Source organism: Macaca fascicularis, chromosome 9 (assembly GCF_037993035.2).
Source record: "Macaca fascicularis isolate 582-1 chromosome 9, T2T-MFA8v1.1".
In the NCBI taxonomy this organism is placed as follows: domain Eukaryota; kingdom Metazoa; phylum Chordata; class Mammalia; order Primates; family Cercopithecidae; genus Macaca; species Macaca fascicularis.
Genome location: NC_088383.1, coordinates 124486075 through 124503838, shown reverse-complemented (window position 1 = coordinate 124503838; position 17764 = coordinate 124486075). Strand labels below are relative to the sequence as shown.

The 17764-nt window shown below is 30.6% G+C and overlaps 1 protein-coding gene across 10 annotated transcripts in view; it reads right to left on the bottom strand.

The window, feature by feature from the left end:
• The window catches only part of ATRNL1 (attractin like 1), an 842049-nt gene that overhangs the window by 463018 nt on the left and 361267 nt on the right, over positions 1–17764 (bottom strand). For all 10 annotated transcript variants that reach the window (XM_045362239.3, XM_074002848.1, XM_005566518.5 and 7 more), the window contains one exon: positions 16528–16685. In XM_045362239.3, coding sequence (XP_045218174.1) covers positions 16528–16685 — 158 coding nt within the window. The remainder of the gene's footprint in view (positions 1–16527; positions 16686–17764) is intronic.

The following is a 17764-nucleotide window of genomic DNA, read 5'->3' as shown; positions in this document are numbered from 1 at the left end:
AATCAAAACCACAATGAGATACCATTTCACACCAGTTAGAATGGCAATCATTAAAAAGTCAGGAAACAACAGATATGGAGAGGATATGCAGAAATAGGAACACTTTTACACTGTTGGTGGGAGTGTAAATTAGTTCAACCATTGTGGAAGACAGTGTGGCGATTCCTCAAGGATCTAGAACTAGAAATAACATTTGACCCGGCAATCCCGTTACTGGGTATATACCCCAAGGATTATAAATCATTCTATTACAAAGACACATGAACACATATGTTTATCGTGGCACTGTTCACAATAGCAAAGACTTGGAACCAACCCAAATGCTCATCAACGATAGACTGGATAAAGAAAATGTGGCACATATATACCATGGAATACTATGCAGCCATAAAGAAGGATGAGTTCATGTCCTTTGCAGGGACATGGATAAAGCTGGAAACCATCATTCTCAATTCTCAGCAAAGTAACACAAGAACAGAAAAAGCAAACACCGCATGTTCTCACTCATAATTGGGAGTTGAACAATGAGAACACATGGACACGGGTGGGGGCGGGGATCACACACTAGGGACTATTGGGGGGTGGGGGGCTGCGGTAGGGATAGCATTATGACAAATACCTAATGTAGGTAACAGGTTGATGGGTGCAGCAAACCACCATGGCACGTGTATACCTATGTAACATATCTGCACATTCTGCACATGTATCCCAGAAATTAAAGTATAATAAAAAAAGAGAGATCTTCATTTCTAATGTGTAACACTAGAAGATTCAAATAATTGTAGCAATGCTTACAATAAAATAATTTATAAACTAAGCCTTTAAAAAAATAGAGAGGTTGAGTGATTGAGGAGGGTGTTTGGAGGGACATTGGTTAAAGGATACAAAATTAAAGTTACATAGGAAGAATAAATTTAACAGATTTATTGTATAGAATGGTGACTAAAGTCAATGATAATATGCTGTATTCTCAAAAAATGTTGAGAGAGTGGATGTTAAACACTTGCACCACAAAAATGACAACTATGTGAGGTAATGCATATTTTAATTAGCTAGATTTAACCATTCCAAAATGTATATATACTTCAAAATATCATGTTTACATGATAAATACAATTTTATCTGTCAATTAGTAATAAATAAATTTAGAAAACAATAGCTTAAATGGAAAAGATTCCATAGACGAAATAGAGGAAGTTATAAATAAATTACTCTACAAAAAATACCAGTACCAGAGGTTTCATAGGGAAATTCTAGTACGGTTTCAATAACCAGGTAGTTTAAATGTTCTACATATTTTTATAAAACAATAAAAATGAAGGAACACTTTTTAATTCTTTCTATAAATAAATTATAACACAGATGCCACATCTGACATAGACAGTACAGGAAAAAAAAGTTACCAATATCACTTATTAATATCAATGCACACCTACTAAATATTTGCAACACCACACAAAAAACAGACCATGATCAAGTGATGGCTCATTAAGAGCTTACACTCATTTTTGCTCACATAGTGATTCTTGCCAACTCCTTCTCTCAATTTCATGATTAATATTCTCCCTATTGCATGCTCCTGATTTTTACCTAATTTAAATTCTTTAGGTCAATAAATACCTTATATTTCTTCTTAGTCTCCCCCACATAATTAGCACAGAGCAAATTTAAAGCACTAAAACAAACATATTATTTGAACAGTCTAAAAACTGAAAGATTTTTGAACTATAAAATATGGCTAACACTGAGAGAAATTTGTAGTCTTCCTCAGCAGACAACTACAGGCAGTTCACGTATTGTATATTCAAATATTAAACATAGAGTTTATGTTCAAATACTATAAAAATAAATATAAGCTAAGATGCCATGGGAATTCAACGAAGGCAAATATCAATGAAAGTGGTGTTAAAGAAGCACTCATTGGGAAAATAAGATGACTCTTAAAAATTGTATGACTTATTTAAATACATCCTAAAAAGTATACTGTATATAATAAAAGTATGAAGACTATAACTTGATACATTATCCTATTAAGATAAATTAAATATTCTGCCACCGCCGTTTATATATATGAATACATTGATTCTTGGTTTTTTTAAATTGTAAAAGAGTGAGTACAAACAAGACCTGAGATAAAATCTCAAGATTAAAATATAAAATAGCATAATCTGTAAGTAGAGAGTGAATTGGAAGATTGGATTATTCAAAGTACGATAAAACAAAATGAAAAAACATATTTAGGAACACCATTCAGTAATTTGCAGAATACTTCATAACCTAAAATCAAGGAGATATAGATTTAGAATTTTAAAAGATATCAAAAAGATCTAAGATTTGACATTTAGTGAAAAAAAAAAAGATAATCAGAAACAGAGTCTCTTCAATGGCAGTTCAAAATTATTACCATTATCCCAAGAAAGGGAGTATAAGGCACTCTGCTTTTGAGAGACCTAGTGTAGGATTATTCGACTATATTCTTACAAATTCTTACAAATGCTACCTGAATATTTCACTTGAGTGGTGGCCCTCTCTCTCCTTCTTTACAGTCTCACAAACAATTAGCCTAAAAGCATGTCAAACTCTAAAAACATGGGCAAATATGAGAATGATTCCTTCTTAGAGTGTGCCAAAAATAATGAATATTTCAATACGTTTATTTCATCTGGACTCTATCAAAAACATTGACCTAGCATACAAAATGTTTTAAAAATCATAAGCAAAACAGAATCATAACACTTACATTTAGTTAATCATATTTGTATTAAATTTTAAAGTACAATGTGTAAATAATTAAAACAACATATACATATAATAGTTTACACAATTTCTTCTACCATCTAGATTTTGTGAAAATTAAGTATGATAAAATTGATAAATCTAAAGAAATAACTGAGTTACAATTTATAAATTAGGTCTGTACATATATTCAGGTGGTATATGTCTTCATTTCTATATTTTTTGTTACATCAAATTATATTAAATATATTTGGCAATAAGCCAAAATTGTATATGCACAAATGACCCATAAAATGTATGCTGAAAGTTGCTTACAACTTCAATGAAGATGCCCTCTCTTTCTAAACAATTTTTTTCCAGCATGAACGTTAGAGAACAGTTCTTTATGTAATACAAGTTTCTGGTGACTTCTTTCACTATCTAAAAAACTATTGTTGATTTATGAAGGCATATGAAATAAATGATGGAACTAATTTCATATCTGACTTGTAAGATGCAGATGTCTTTTTATAGGAGATCAACATGCAATGAGTTTTTTTTTTCCATTAGCACTCGGGTTAGTAAATTAATAATTATAAAGAACAATTTTCATTTATAATTTGATAGGACTGAAATGTTTTAGGAAAAGCAAAAACTGTCCAGAAATGTTAAAATATACCATTGTATTTATTTAACAAATAAAATATATGCTCTTTTATTAGCAAACAGATTATCCGTTACTCTTTCTTACCTTATAGTTAGTATAGAACTGGGAACCTAAGTAAAGAATATGTAAACAAATTACTCAACATCTGGGTATATGCTAAAACAAAGAACATCTAAGACCTTCACCGCTAACTTCTTTTATGCCTAAATTTTAGTTACTAACAATATTCAGTAGGGAATAAAGTCTGCTTTTGTATACATTTTGGATTCTACTTTACAGTTCTCTGAGCTTCCTATATGAGGCAACAAAGTATGATTCTTAAATAAAGCTCTAATTCTTGGGACAGATTCAAACTTTATTCTTTTTTAATTTTTTATATGTATTTTTACTATAATTTATTAGACTACGCAAAGTGAATAACTCAATAAATGCTTATTAATGAAGAAATTCATTACTACATAATTAATTAAAATTATTGTATTTGTTTATCCAATCATCAATGTACAAATAAGGAGAAATATATGATTCAGTATTATAAATCTATTAATAAAAGAAACATTTTTATCAAATTACATAAAAGTTAAGAGACATGGAAATTTCAAAACTACTACAATTTACATTATCTTATATAATCATTTACTTTGCCATTTGAATGAGCAACTCTTGTAGAGCAATTACAAAAATAAAGACATTAGTAAAAATTCTAAATTTCAACCTACATCTTTCTACATAGAAGCCACTGCGTGCTGAATATTCATTTGCAAGGCAATATTTAAAGAATTGTTGTAATCCTCTATTCTGTATTAATTCAATATTTATTTAGGGATTCTGGTAACATTACATAACAATATGAAACAAGAGTCCAGAGTAGAAGTAGAAGTACAATTATATTAATATTTTATTTGATCCATTATTGTAAACATACTGCTTTCTGAGATTATGGATACTGATGAATTCTTAAAGATATGCAGTAGTTCACAAATCAAACCCAAAATATAATACTCATACTTTAATATCTTTGCCAAAAATTAAGTCATTCTTTTTTTAAATATCTGAAGTAGAAGTTCTTTATAAACCTCAAGAGGTAATATTTAATTGTAATTGCAAACAAATCAAGTATAGTTATATTTTTTTCAAATGACTAACTTTTACACACTTCCAGTTTGGGTTTAAAATGGAAGAGTGTCTAGAGCTAAAATAAAATATCCTCAGGAAGTTGTCCTGAGATATAAATACAACGTAAGATTATAAATATGTTTGTTTATAAATTCTCCTCAGTAAATATTTTATAAATGGAAAAATGTTTAGCCTTAATATTAATACTAATAAAATTATAGTAAAATAACGCAAGTGTGAGTTAATAGTTGTAGAATGGGATCTGGTGTCAAATTTACCAGTCTCATATCTCAATTCAATTGCCTACTGTATGAAATTGAACAAGTTATTTTGTTCATTTATAAAAATTTAGACAATAAAAATATGTTATAAGTTAGGAATAACAGCACTAAATCATGTAAAATACTTTGAATAATGCCTAGTGCATAATATCCAATCATAAATTTGTTTATATACTTTAACCCAATAATTTAATTTGGGGACATATGTGCAAAAGAAATAATTTTCCAAAATAAAATGCACACAAAGGTATTCATCATCTTGTTGTTTTTTAAAACAAAAATAACTCCAAATTTCCAGTAAGAGACTATGGAAGTATATGATCTGAAAAAAATTCTCAAGTATTAAAAATATTAATGATTATTATATTAAAACTAAAATTGTTTACAGTATGTTATATAAAAACCAGGGTATTTTAGAAAAGAATATTATATTACGAGGGCAACCATCTAAAAATATCTATGGGATTATTATGAATATTTAACAAAACTGCATTAAAATTTTTAGAAGAGTTTCATTAGATTTCAAAATATAATTAATGACTTTTTAAAAATTAATAATTTAAAGAAATAAAAATCTTCTTTACTCAAATTTATTTTACCACTGGAAAAGTTGAAAATGTTTGTCATACGACATTTTCTCAGAAAAGCAGATGTTACACTTATACCATCTCACCTAATTCAAGCAATTTTATTGTTTGTAAAGATAGCTCTGGATAAGGCATTAGATAAGAGCATTTTGGATAAAAAGTCAACGAACTTTTTCTGTAAAGAACCAGACAGTATATGTTTTCCGCTCTGTGGGCAATATGGTCTCTGGTTTCACCACTCAATTCTGTTAACGTAGTGTAAATGTAATACATCTTCCTTGTGTGAATTTTCTGAACACTTGTACCTATCATAGCCAGTATTATTTTATAGCTATTAGAAAATCCTCCATTCTCCTCTATATGTGTTTCTTACATATTTGTTATATCATTCACATTTATATTTCTTTTTTTTTTGAGAGAGAGTCTCGCTCTGTCGCCCAGGCTGGAGTGCAGTGGCCAGCTCTCAGCTCACTGCAGGCTCCGCCTCCCAGGTTTACGCCATTCTCCTGCCTCAGCCTCCCAAGTAGCTGGGACTACAGGCTCCCGCCACTTCACCTGGCTAGTTTTTTGTATTTTTTAGTACAGACGGGGTTTCACCGTGTTAGCCAGGATGGTCTCAATCTCTTGACCTCGTGATCCACCCGTCTCGGCCTCCCAAAGTGCTGGGATTACAGGCTTGAGCCACCGCGCCTGGCCCACATTTATATTTCTAATTAGTATAGTTAATATATCTTTAACTGATAAAATTAACAATTTCTAATACTACCTTTTGAATTTATGTCACCTTGGTTGGTTTAATGACAAAAAGAATTGAAACCTTTTTAGAAAAGAAAAAAGCATATTTGAAAATATATACGATAACTTATTGAAGCATATAACAATTTAAAAGACAAGAACCACAAATAGCAATATAATTCTTCTAAGTGTCCTCAATTTGAAAAATATATATATACAAGGGCAACTTCATCAGCACATATTTATGATAGCTTTACTTTTCAAATCATATGTATAAGTTAAAACATCCTCTTTAATACCTACTTCACCAGTAGTTTTCTGTTTCGTGTGTGTGTGTGTTCAAATGACTCATCTATGTTGAAAATGCTAATTTATTTGCGATAAAATTTTATAGACATCAGCATTAGGATTCATTCCTTTTTCGATTTTCTTCTGTATAACTTAACCAATATTAGTAAGGAAATTAACCAGTACAGAACGGAAATTAGAATTGCAAATTGAAGAATAATTCCCAGCATCATTCTCATTAAAAAAATCTAATCTACATTATGACATCACTTTGCAGATTGACATAATAGTGAATTGTCAAAACCAGTTTGCTCAGAAACAGGTAATTTAGAGTCAATTTAATTTAATTTAAACTGTGCTATATAAATGTTGATGAACAGCACCATTGTAGGAGAATACAAAGTACTGAAGTTCAATACACTTTTTTTGAAGTTATTAGCACAACCGCTATAGTAGTAATTTTTTTCTATTGTTTATTGTCAAGATTTAATTGCATGGCATTATAAATCATGAAGAACAAGTGCTACCAAAATAAAATCTCATATTACAAACATGCAAATGAACTCAATGGCAGGATTCCCAGCATTTCAAAACAAAAAGGGTTTTTTCCCTGTTTAATTACTATATTATTGGAACATTTATCACATAACACTGCTATATGTCTCACAGTTACAATTAAAATTTCTAAAGGATCTTAAGGATATTTAAATGCTAAAGAGATTGGCAACCTAAAACATAAACATTCTATTGAAGTTAGAAGACAATGAAGAAAACTTTTGATTTACATTAGATCAAAACAGCTTTCCAAAGTACATAAATTAATCAAATAATATGTTTAAATGGTAGAAGATCTCAATGGTTAAATTAATGTCTGATTAATTCTGTACAAATAGCTGCCAACTTAAAATTTCCTACTCTAGTAAGTATATTATGCATTTGACATTTTAAAACATGTCTTGATTTCTAGAATTCCATTCAGATATAAAAGACTATGGTACTAGAAGAAATGTTTACAACACATATAATTTAGGAACAGTAAAAGAAAAAACTTCTAATTAGTTATCAAAAACTTGGTATAGTATTAACAAAAATATGATAAAAATCCTTAACAAGGATATTTATTTCTCAAACATCTGTATAATTATAAAGAAAAATAGAACCAGTGAATTTTGGCAACAATGATGCTACTAGACCGAGAAGATAAAACTTGCCTTTTAATTAAACAGTTATTATCACTGTCTTTACCCACATGCAGTCTTTATACCATAATAATTGCTTGACTGGCATGTAATTCACACTAAAATGTTTTATAAAGTAATAAATTAATAAAAATAAAATTAAAATCTAAAGGGTTTACAGAAGAAAGGACAGGAAGTAGGTAGTAGGAGTGAAAACATATTTGATAATATAAATTGTAAGAAAATTTATTTTATATGAAAAGAACTATTTTGATAAAACTATAATACTATTATTTCAGTCAATATCTTTACTGTATTTTCATATTACTTTAAATAACTTTCCATTTTTTACCCTAATTCGAAAGATAAACATATACACATTTCTAATATTTTAATTCAATATATGTTAAAGCCTTTCCCTTAAGTATAAGTGGAATATGTGAATACAATGGAAAATTCACTCCCTTGATTAGGTTACATTATACGCCAAAGGTGGTAGAATGGTCACTCCTATGATTATTGAATTTTATCAGTCTCCATTATAACAGACTGAACAAAGAGATTTAAAGGAAAAGAGATTGTATAACTGGTCTGAAAGAAGCACAGTGTCATATTGTAGAGAGGGCCATGTAGCAGAGAACAGTGGCCATCTTCTAGGGGCTAGGAAGAGCCCCTGGCTAACAGTAACTAGAAAAACCTGAGACCTACAACTTCAATGCACTGAACTCTGCCAACAACTAGTGACCTTGGAAGAAGTCCTTCTGCCTCAGACAAGTCGGTACCTCAACAGACCGTAATTTCAGCCTTGTGAAACCCTGAGGACAGGGTTTAACACAGGGCAGTTAATTCATGCCCAGATTCCTGACCAACAGACACTATAAAATAATAAATAGTTCTTGTTTTAACCTAATAAGCTTGTGATAACTTGCTACACAGCAAGAGAAACTAATAAAGGTAGGCAATATTATCATCTCCCATTTGACAAAGGAAGAAATGGAAAGACTGTGACTTAAAAAACAAACAAAAACCTTCCTCTCAATCGTATCACTTATAATTTAAGAATTTCAAATTGAGGTAGTAGTCTGACTTAGAACCCGTGTTCTTAATACCTACTGCTTACTGACAATGAGAAGGCAAACAATTGTAACCTGGAAGCAAGATAAGAATATCTACATTAGAACTGGCATTGATGAAAATGTTACATATAATTCACTTTGCAGCAGATTAATTGCATATTTTTAAAAATCACAGTAACTGAAGCCTTCTTTCTTTAATATCAATTACATTATTTTATAGTCAAGTGTGCATTATTTCCCTAGAATAAGGAAACACTGATTTCAGAAAGATATTCTTATTTATTAGATAAATAAGATATATGCTTCTACCAAGGTTATCCATGATAACAAGTATTTGTTGACTTTTGATCACCAAATATCTCCTGACCAAACAAAGAATTATTTCTTCAGATTTTTTCCCTATTGGGGTTGTGAATCCAAGTCCCATATCTTCTAGCATAGAAGCCTAAAAACTACTTTCCAGGACAATTTTTTTTTCTTGCACCATTATGGGTCAGGAGGAAGTTAGACAGGTGTCCTAAATTTGCCAGTTGGAATTATTCACTTAAGATTTTAGATCTTGAGTGAATATTTATAGGATGGGTTAGAGAAATCATGAGATTTCATTCAATACAGCAGGCATGCCCAGTTAAGAATGTTAACTAATGCACATAGGTGAAAACTGCTGGAATGAAAGCTTTCTGCTTATTGAAAACCTGATGATTTATTCTTCCCTTTTATATTGTTAGCAACACCTTATGCTAAGAATACATTTCCTTCTGTTTGTTAGTCATGCACGATTTCTGTTTCTTATAAAAAATATTAACTAACAAAACAACTTACTATAAAATTTCATTTTGGGAAAAGAAAGAATTTGGGTTATTATTAAATAAGAAACCTATGTGACTTTTGTAAATATAAGGGAGAAATCTCTTATTGTACTAATAAACTACATTGCAAGTTAAACTTTTTTAAGAGTATAAGAAAGCATATTTTATCTGTACATTCCTTTCTCCAGAGAAATATACTACTCATCTCTTAATTTAAAAACTATTCCTTTAGCTACCTCAGCTAAGTACTAAAAATACAAAAAATTATATAGTTTCTTCTGTAAAGGAGTTTAAGGGCTAATAGGGGATAAATAAGTGGAAACAATAAATATAAATAAACTGTGATAAGCTGAAGAATATGCCAGTTGTAAGAAAAGAGTAATTTCTAGTAGTTAGGTATAAGGGAGGTTACATTCACAATTAGACAAAGGCTAAGCAAGAGTTGAATACAAGGTTAAGACCATAAAGGTCATTTGAAAGAAAAATAATATAGAATGTAAAAATAACCAGCAAAAAGAAATCAATGAGAGAAGACAGATATTTGGAGAGTAGAAAGTAGTTTGGTATATAGATTTAATAAAGACAAAAAAGAACATTTCATAAAAATAAAGGGGTCAGTAAAGGGACCTTTTCTGTAAATGTATATGCACAAACTACTACAATTTCAAAAAACAAGAAGAAAATCTGACAATATTACAAAAAAGAAACACATCACCAAAAATAGTTGGAAATTTTCAAAATATTCTCAGTAATTGATAGAAAAAGTAGAAAGAAAATCAGCAATAATCTCAACATTGAATAACAATCAAATAAATATCCAATCAAATCAAAAATAACAATCAAATAAATAAATATTGGGGATACAATCAAGAATTTCTAAAATAGCCCTTTTTGAATAATTACAAAATAAACAGTTCTTTAACGATGAGTTTGTGTCCTTTGTAGGGACATGGATGCAGCTGGAAACCACCATTCTCAGCAAACTATCGCAAGAACAGAAAACCAAACACCGTATATTCTCACTCATAGGTGGGAACTGAACAATGAGATCACTTGGACTCGGGAAGGGGAACATCACACACCAGGGCCTATTATGGGGAGCAGGGACGGGGGAGGGATTGCATTGGGAGTTATACCTGATGTAAAAGATGAGTTGATGGGTGCTGACGAGTTGATGGGTGCAGCACACCAACATGGCACAAGTATACATATGTAACAAACCTGCACGTTATGCACATGTACCCTAGAACTTAAAGTATAATAATAATAAAAAAAAAAAAACCCAGTAGAATGACAAAAAAAAAAAAAAAGAAAGAAAGATCTCCACATTCATGGAAAACTAATAAAATGTGTTCGCTTTTTTCTTGTTAAAAAAAAAAATGTGCTGAAAACTGTCCATAATTACTTTGTGTTTATATAGCACTTGATTTTACTTAGTGGATGCTTTAAAAATGTATGCATCCACCACCAGACTCAAGACACTGAAGAGTCCTAACACTACCAAGATCCCTGGTGATACTCTTAAAAACCTCTATATCTCCCTTCCATACCTGCTCTATTTCACCCACAACAGTCCCTAAACTCGAGGCATCTATTAACTTGAAAATAATGGCTCAAAACTTCCCAAATCTGATGAGAAATACAGATGACTAGATCCATGAAGCTGAACATCACTAAACAGATTAAATCTAAAAAGGACTTCACTAAGACACATCATAATCCGATAGTAAAAACTAAAAAAGAAAATTGCAGAAGAAGATAAAGGTGACCCATCGCATGTAAGATAATACTTCTAAGGATATCAACAGATTTCTCAGCAGAAACCTCACAGGTGAGGAGTGAGACGATATATTTAAAGTGCTGAAAGAAAAGTACTGCCAACCAAGAATACCTTACCTGGCAATACTGCCCTTCAGAAAAGAAGGAGACATAAAAACTGATAAGGCTGAAGAAGTTCATGACCACTAGATCTACCTTACAATAAATGGCAATAGAATTGTTAAACCATGAAGCCCAAAGTTAGCAGAAGGAAGGAAATAATAAAGATCATGGCAGAAATAAATGAAATACAGAATAGAAAAACAATAGAAAAGGTAAACAAGCAGTTGGTTTTTAAAACAATTTAAAAAATTGACAAACCTTGCACAGGACTAACGAAGAAAAAAGAGACATGATTTAAACAAATTATAAATATATTAGGACACATTACAACTGACACCATAGATACCAAAAGGTCATAAGAAACGACTGTAGGGAATTTTATGCCAAAAAAGTATATAACTTAGAAAAAAATGAATAAATTCCTAGAAAACTACAACTTGCCAAGACTGAATCATGTAAAAACAGAAAACTTGATCACACCAAAAATAACTAAGATGATTGCATCAGTTATAAAAAGCTTTCCAACAAAGAAAAGCCCAGAAATAGATAGCTTCACTGGTGAATTCTAACAAACATTTAAAGCATTAACACCAAGTCATCTCAAACTCTTCCGAAAAGATGAAGTAGAGCGAACACTTCCAAACTTATGCTGTAAGGCCAGCATTTCCCTGACACCCAAGTCAGACAAGGAGACTACAAGAAAAGAAAATCAATGGCATTTCAGAGATGTTGGTAAAAGGACACAAAATTTTAGTTAAATAGGTGGATTAAATTGAAAATTTCTATTGTAGAACATGGTGACTATAGTTAATAATGCTGTATCCTGTTCTTTCAAAAATAAATAAAATAGTAACAGTAAGAGGGAAAACAAACAAATAAATAAAAATGAATACTATTGTACCACAGCTTACCACAGGGAAGATGGAAAAAAAAGAAAAATTACAGGCAAATGTCCTTGATGAACATAAATGCAAATATCCTCAACAAAATGCTAGCCAACCACATTTGATTCAACAGTACATTGTAAGTATCATAAAACATGATCTAGTGGGATTTATCCCAGGAGTGCATGGATGGCTCAACATATGTGAATCAAAATGTGATATACCACATTAACAGAATGAAGGACAAAAATTATATGATCATCTCAATAGGTGCTGAAAAAGCATTTGACAAAGTTTAACACTGTTTCATGATAAAAACTTCCAACAAATTAGGTTTAAGCGGAATGTACGTCAACACAATAAAGAACATACACACCAAGCCAATAGCTAACATCCTACACAATGGCAAGATGCAGAAGGTTTTTCCTCTAATTTTAGGAAAGAAAAAAGAATGCCCAGTTTCACTACTTCTATTCAACATAGGACTAGTAGTCCTAGACAAAGCAATTAGACAAGGAAAAATAAAAGGCATCCAAATTGGAAAAGAAGAAGAAAACCTGTCTCTGTTTGCAGAGACATGTTCTTATATACAAGAAACCCTAGACACTCCATCAATAAACTGTTAAAAAAATAAAAAACTCAGTCAAGTTGCAGGATACAAAATCAACATACAAAAATCTGTTGCAATTCTATACATTAACAATGAACTCTTCAAATCAGAAGTTAAGTAAACAATCATATTTACAAGAGCAACAAAAAGAATAAAATACTTAAGAATAAGTTTAACCAAGGAAATGAAAGGCCTGTACACTGAAAATTATAAAGTAATTTTATGAAAGAAATTGAAAACATCAAAAATAAATGGAAAAATATCCTGTGTTCATTGATTGGAAGAATTAACATTGTTTAAATGGCCACAATACCCAAAGTGTTCTACAGAGTCAATACAATTGCTATCAAAATTCCAATGACATTTTTCACAGAAATAGAAAAAATTCTAAAATTCAAAAAGAACCACAAAAGACTGCAAATTGTCTAAGAAATTTTATGAAAGAAGAACAAAGCTGGAGGCATCATACGTACTGATTTCAAACTATATAATGAATCTATAGTAATCAAAACAGGAAGGTGCTGACATAAAAATACACTAATACCAGTGGAGCAGAATAGAGAGCCTAGAAATAAACCCATAGACAGGGTCAACTGATCTTTGACTCAGTGCCAGGAATAAACAGTGAGGGAAACACAGTCTCTTCAATAAATGGTATTGGTAACACTGGGATATCTATATGCAGAAGATGAAATTGGATTCTTACTTTATACCATATACAAAAATCAACTCAAAATGGATTAAAGATGTAAATAAAAGACCTGTAATTATAAAAATCCTAAACAGAATAAAGGGACTAAACTCCTTGACATTGGCCTTATCAATCATTTTTTTTGGATATAATACCAAAAGTGGAGGCAACAAAAGCAAAAATAAACAAGTGGGACTGCATCAAACTAAAAAAAGCTTCCTTGCACAGGAAAAGAAACAACAAACTGAAAAGGCAACCTACGGAATAGAAAAAAAAATATTTGCAAATAATCTATTCAATAAGAAGTTAACATCCAAAATATGGAAGAAACTCATGGAACTCAATAGCAAGAAAACAAAAACCTAATGTAAAAAATGGGCAAAGGACCTGATTGCACTTTCTCCAAAGAAGACATACAAATGACCAATAGGCATATGAAATGGTGCTCAGCATTGCTAATCATCAAAGAAATGCAAATCAAAACCACAATGACATATCACCTCACAGCTGTTATGATGGCCATTATCAAAAATACAAAAGCTAACAAGTGTTAGAATGGATGTGGAGCAAGGGAAATTCTTACACACAATTGATGGAATGTAAATTGGTATACCCATTATGTAAAGCTGTATGAAGATTCCCCAAAAAATTAAAAAGAAAACTACCAATGATCCAGCAATCCCACTACTGGGGATATGTTCAAAGTAAATGAAATCAGTATGTCAGAGATATAGCTGAACTCTCACATTCTTTGCAACATTATTTCCAATAGCCAAGATATAGAAACAAGCTGTGTCCATGGATAGACAGATGAAAGCATAAAGAAATTGTGATTTATATCTATATGTTTCATATACATAATATGTATATATTTATAAGCATACATACACACACATAACAATGGAATATTATTCAGCCTTTAAAAAGTAGAAAATCTTGCTATTAGTGACAACACAGAAGAAACTGAAGGACATTATGCTAAATAAACAAGTCAGTCACAAAAAGACAAATATTGCATGATATCACTTATAGGTGGAATCCAAAAAACTTATGAACTTACTGAAAGGGAGTACAATGATGGCTGCCAGTATTTAAAATCATAATTAAAATAATTTTACTGTGTTTTGTTTAATATTATAATTTAAAGTTTATTATAGTCTTATAAATAAACACATATATTAATACTTCTATGCTTTAATGTAACATATTTCTTAGGCATAATATAATGAGTTTAATAAAGAGGAGAAATCAGGACCACGTATCTTGTCCATCTCAATTATTTTCCACACTGTATTATTTTGAGAGAGTGGAGTATTTCAACCTCGTTACACAAATTTTGATTTCGCTTCAGAAGAGTAAGTTCTCAAAAAAACCCAATGTAGAAAGTTAATTCCTAGCCATTAAGTATTCAAGAACATTCTAAAATAACTATGTAATGGTTTTTTCTTTTTTTTTTTTTTTTTTTTTTTTTTTTTTTTTTTTGAGACGGAGTCTCACGCTGTTGCCCAGGCTGGAGTGCAGTGGCGCGATCTCGGCTCACTGCAAGCTCCGCCTCCCGGGTTCCCGCCATTCTCCTGCCTCAGCAGGCGCCCGCCACCGCGCCCGGCTAATTTTTTGTATTTTTAGTAGAGACGGGGTTTCACTGTGGTCTCGATCTCCTGACCTTGTGATCCGCCCGCCTCGGCCTCCCAAAGTGCTGGGATTACAGGCTTGAGCCACCGCGCCCGGCCTGTAATGGTTTTTTCAAAATTATATAAACAAGAAATAAAGGACAGGAAGCAATTTAAAATATAATCATGTCAATTTTAATAACTAATTAGTAAGTTCTATAGATGAACCCTTTTCCATTTCAATCATAACTGAATAAATGAAGTGAAATTTGATAAATATTTCTCTATGAATTTTAGGAAATAAAATTATACATCCTCAACGTTAAAATTTTAAAAACAAATATTTATGGCATTTTTCTGACTGTATCATCTTCTAAATCACTATACAATGAAGAAGTAAATTTCTCAAATTAATTCTCAAACATGTACTGAATAGTAATTTATACTCATATTTCTTGAACAGTTGAATAATTACCATAATTTAAGTGTTACATCAACCTTAAAAATAAAAAGAAAAAATTTTTCCAGTAAACAAATTATTTTTAAAATCACTCATTCTTTCCACGAATCACATAGAAATTGATATAAATAAAACCTGCAAACATTTCTAGTTACAGAGCATATGCTGTAATTTACTAATATATAGGGAAGGGATGATCTGAAAATATAAAACATAAAAGCCATGAACAAGGATTGATATATATAAGCTATTCAAATAACTAACGTAAATTCAATCTAATCAATCAGTTGTAAAGGAATGAACAAATCCCAACATCCCAATAGATAGGTTTTCTTTCATGAAAACATAAATTAAGAACACAAACCTTGACTACAAGATAGAAAGAATATTCCAATTCTTTCCTAGTAGTAAATCTGAAGTCTTCAGTAGGCTACCTCTAACCATAACAAAAATGAAAAGTAAAACACATATATAGTATAGATTAGGAAATTAATGATGAGAGGTAATTACTTAAAGAGGTAACTTAAATACTGCTAACTCAAAATCTTTAATGAAAGATCAGATTATTTTCAGAATATGCTAAAGTAAAAAGATTACTCAAACACAGAAAATAATTTCAAGTGGCGTTATATGAGAACAGTATTTATTTAACCCTCAGTTAAAGTATAGAATTAATCAGAAAATCAAAATATTTCAGTTGGATGCACAGCTTAGTATATAATAATCATTGAAAATTTTAAGTATAGAGTTTGTTGGTTCCATGAGGGTTTTTATGGAGAAATTCATCATCACAGACATTCGCAGACCTTTATTTATCAAAGGTCAATACATGTTTTTGTATTAGTCAAGAAATATATATATATCATCACTTTGGACAAAATCATCATTCTTTTCTTAATGATATAATGGTCATTAGAAGTAAATACTCTTAACACTTACCTGTATTTTAATAGGCCAGGAAAAGTTGCTGACGTACACATAGAATGTAATGTTAGGATTGCTTCTAAAGTTAAATTTTTCATAGGAAAAACTATCTCTGTATTCCTTTATATTATTCTTGGAAACTATAGGAGTCTCTTCCCCAGATATTGTTCCAGCTAAAATGTAAATAATTTAAATAATTAATATTAGGAAATATCTTTATGAATTTAAAATGCATATTATACTTAGTTTTTATAATTGCTCTTATAAAAATACAACTATCAAAATATACTCAGGCTTATAATTTTGAATTAAAGAAAATAGGTTTGCCATAAATATAATGGAAATAAATTTAGTATAAAAATTATTTTAAAAAATGCTACCACTGATTAAGTGCAATGTACTAGGCACTGGCTTAGATACTTTATATTCTTTTTTAAAACCAATAATATCCCAGAAGTATCATCACCTCCATTTTTCAGATTTCAACCTGAGCCTCAGAAAGATTAAAGCACTTGCCCCAAGTTTATAGCTACTAAGCAGTAAACTCCTCTTTGGAACTCAGGTATATGTGGCTCTAGAAACTGAGCTCATTCTGTTTACAATGCTACAGAGCATTTCAAAAGAAATCAGACCATATTTTCGTGTGTCTCGATCCAATTTAAAAATGGGAAAAAAATCAATTTATTTGTCTTACCACAAATTGAACCATCACTGCTTTAAATAAATTGGGTGGAGGCCACAATTTAAAACATGAGCTAAATGCTCAATTAGTTAAACACATATTGAGTGCTCAGTAAATATTTACTGAAGTTAGTAAAATAGAACAAAGCATTTCCAACAATCTTAGCAAACTTTCACCTTAATGAATAGTAAAAATAAGTAGAATTAGTATACTGAGTAATTGAATTAACTAACCACTTATTACATAATCACCTTGTGTGCTTTTATAAAATGCAGATTCCATGACTTCATCTCCAAATCTGATAAATAAAAATTTCTGAGATTTGGACTGGGAATCTGAAAGAACATGTGATTTCTTGCATACTAAAATTATTGTTCTAAAGTGATTAGAAATGTATTATAGACATTTTTGTAGACACATTTTTAAACCCTTATAGTTTTCTACTGGTCAGAAATAACTTTCAAATTAACAGGACAGGTTATTATGAATTTTTTCCTTAATGAAACCTATAGTGCCAACATTTTACTATATGTTTGGCACTAATAGTAACAAAATGCCTATTTGCCTGAA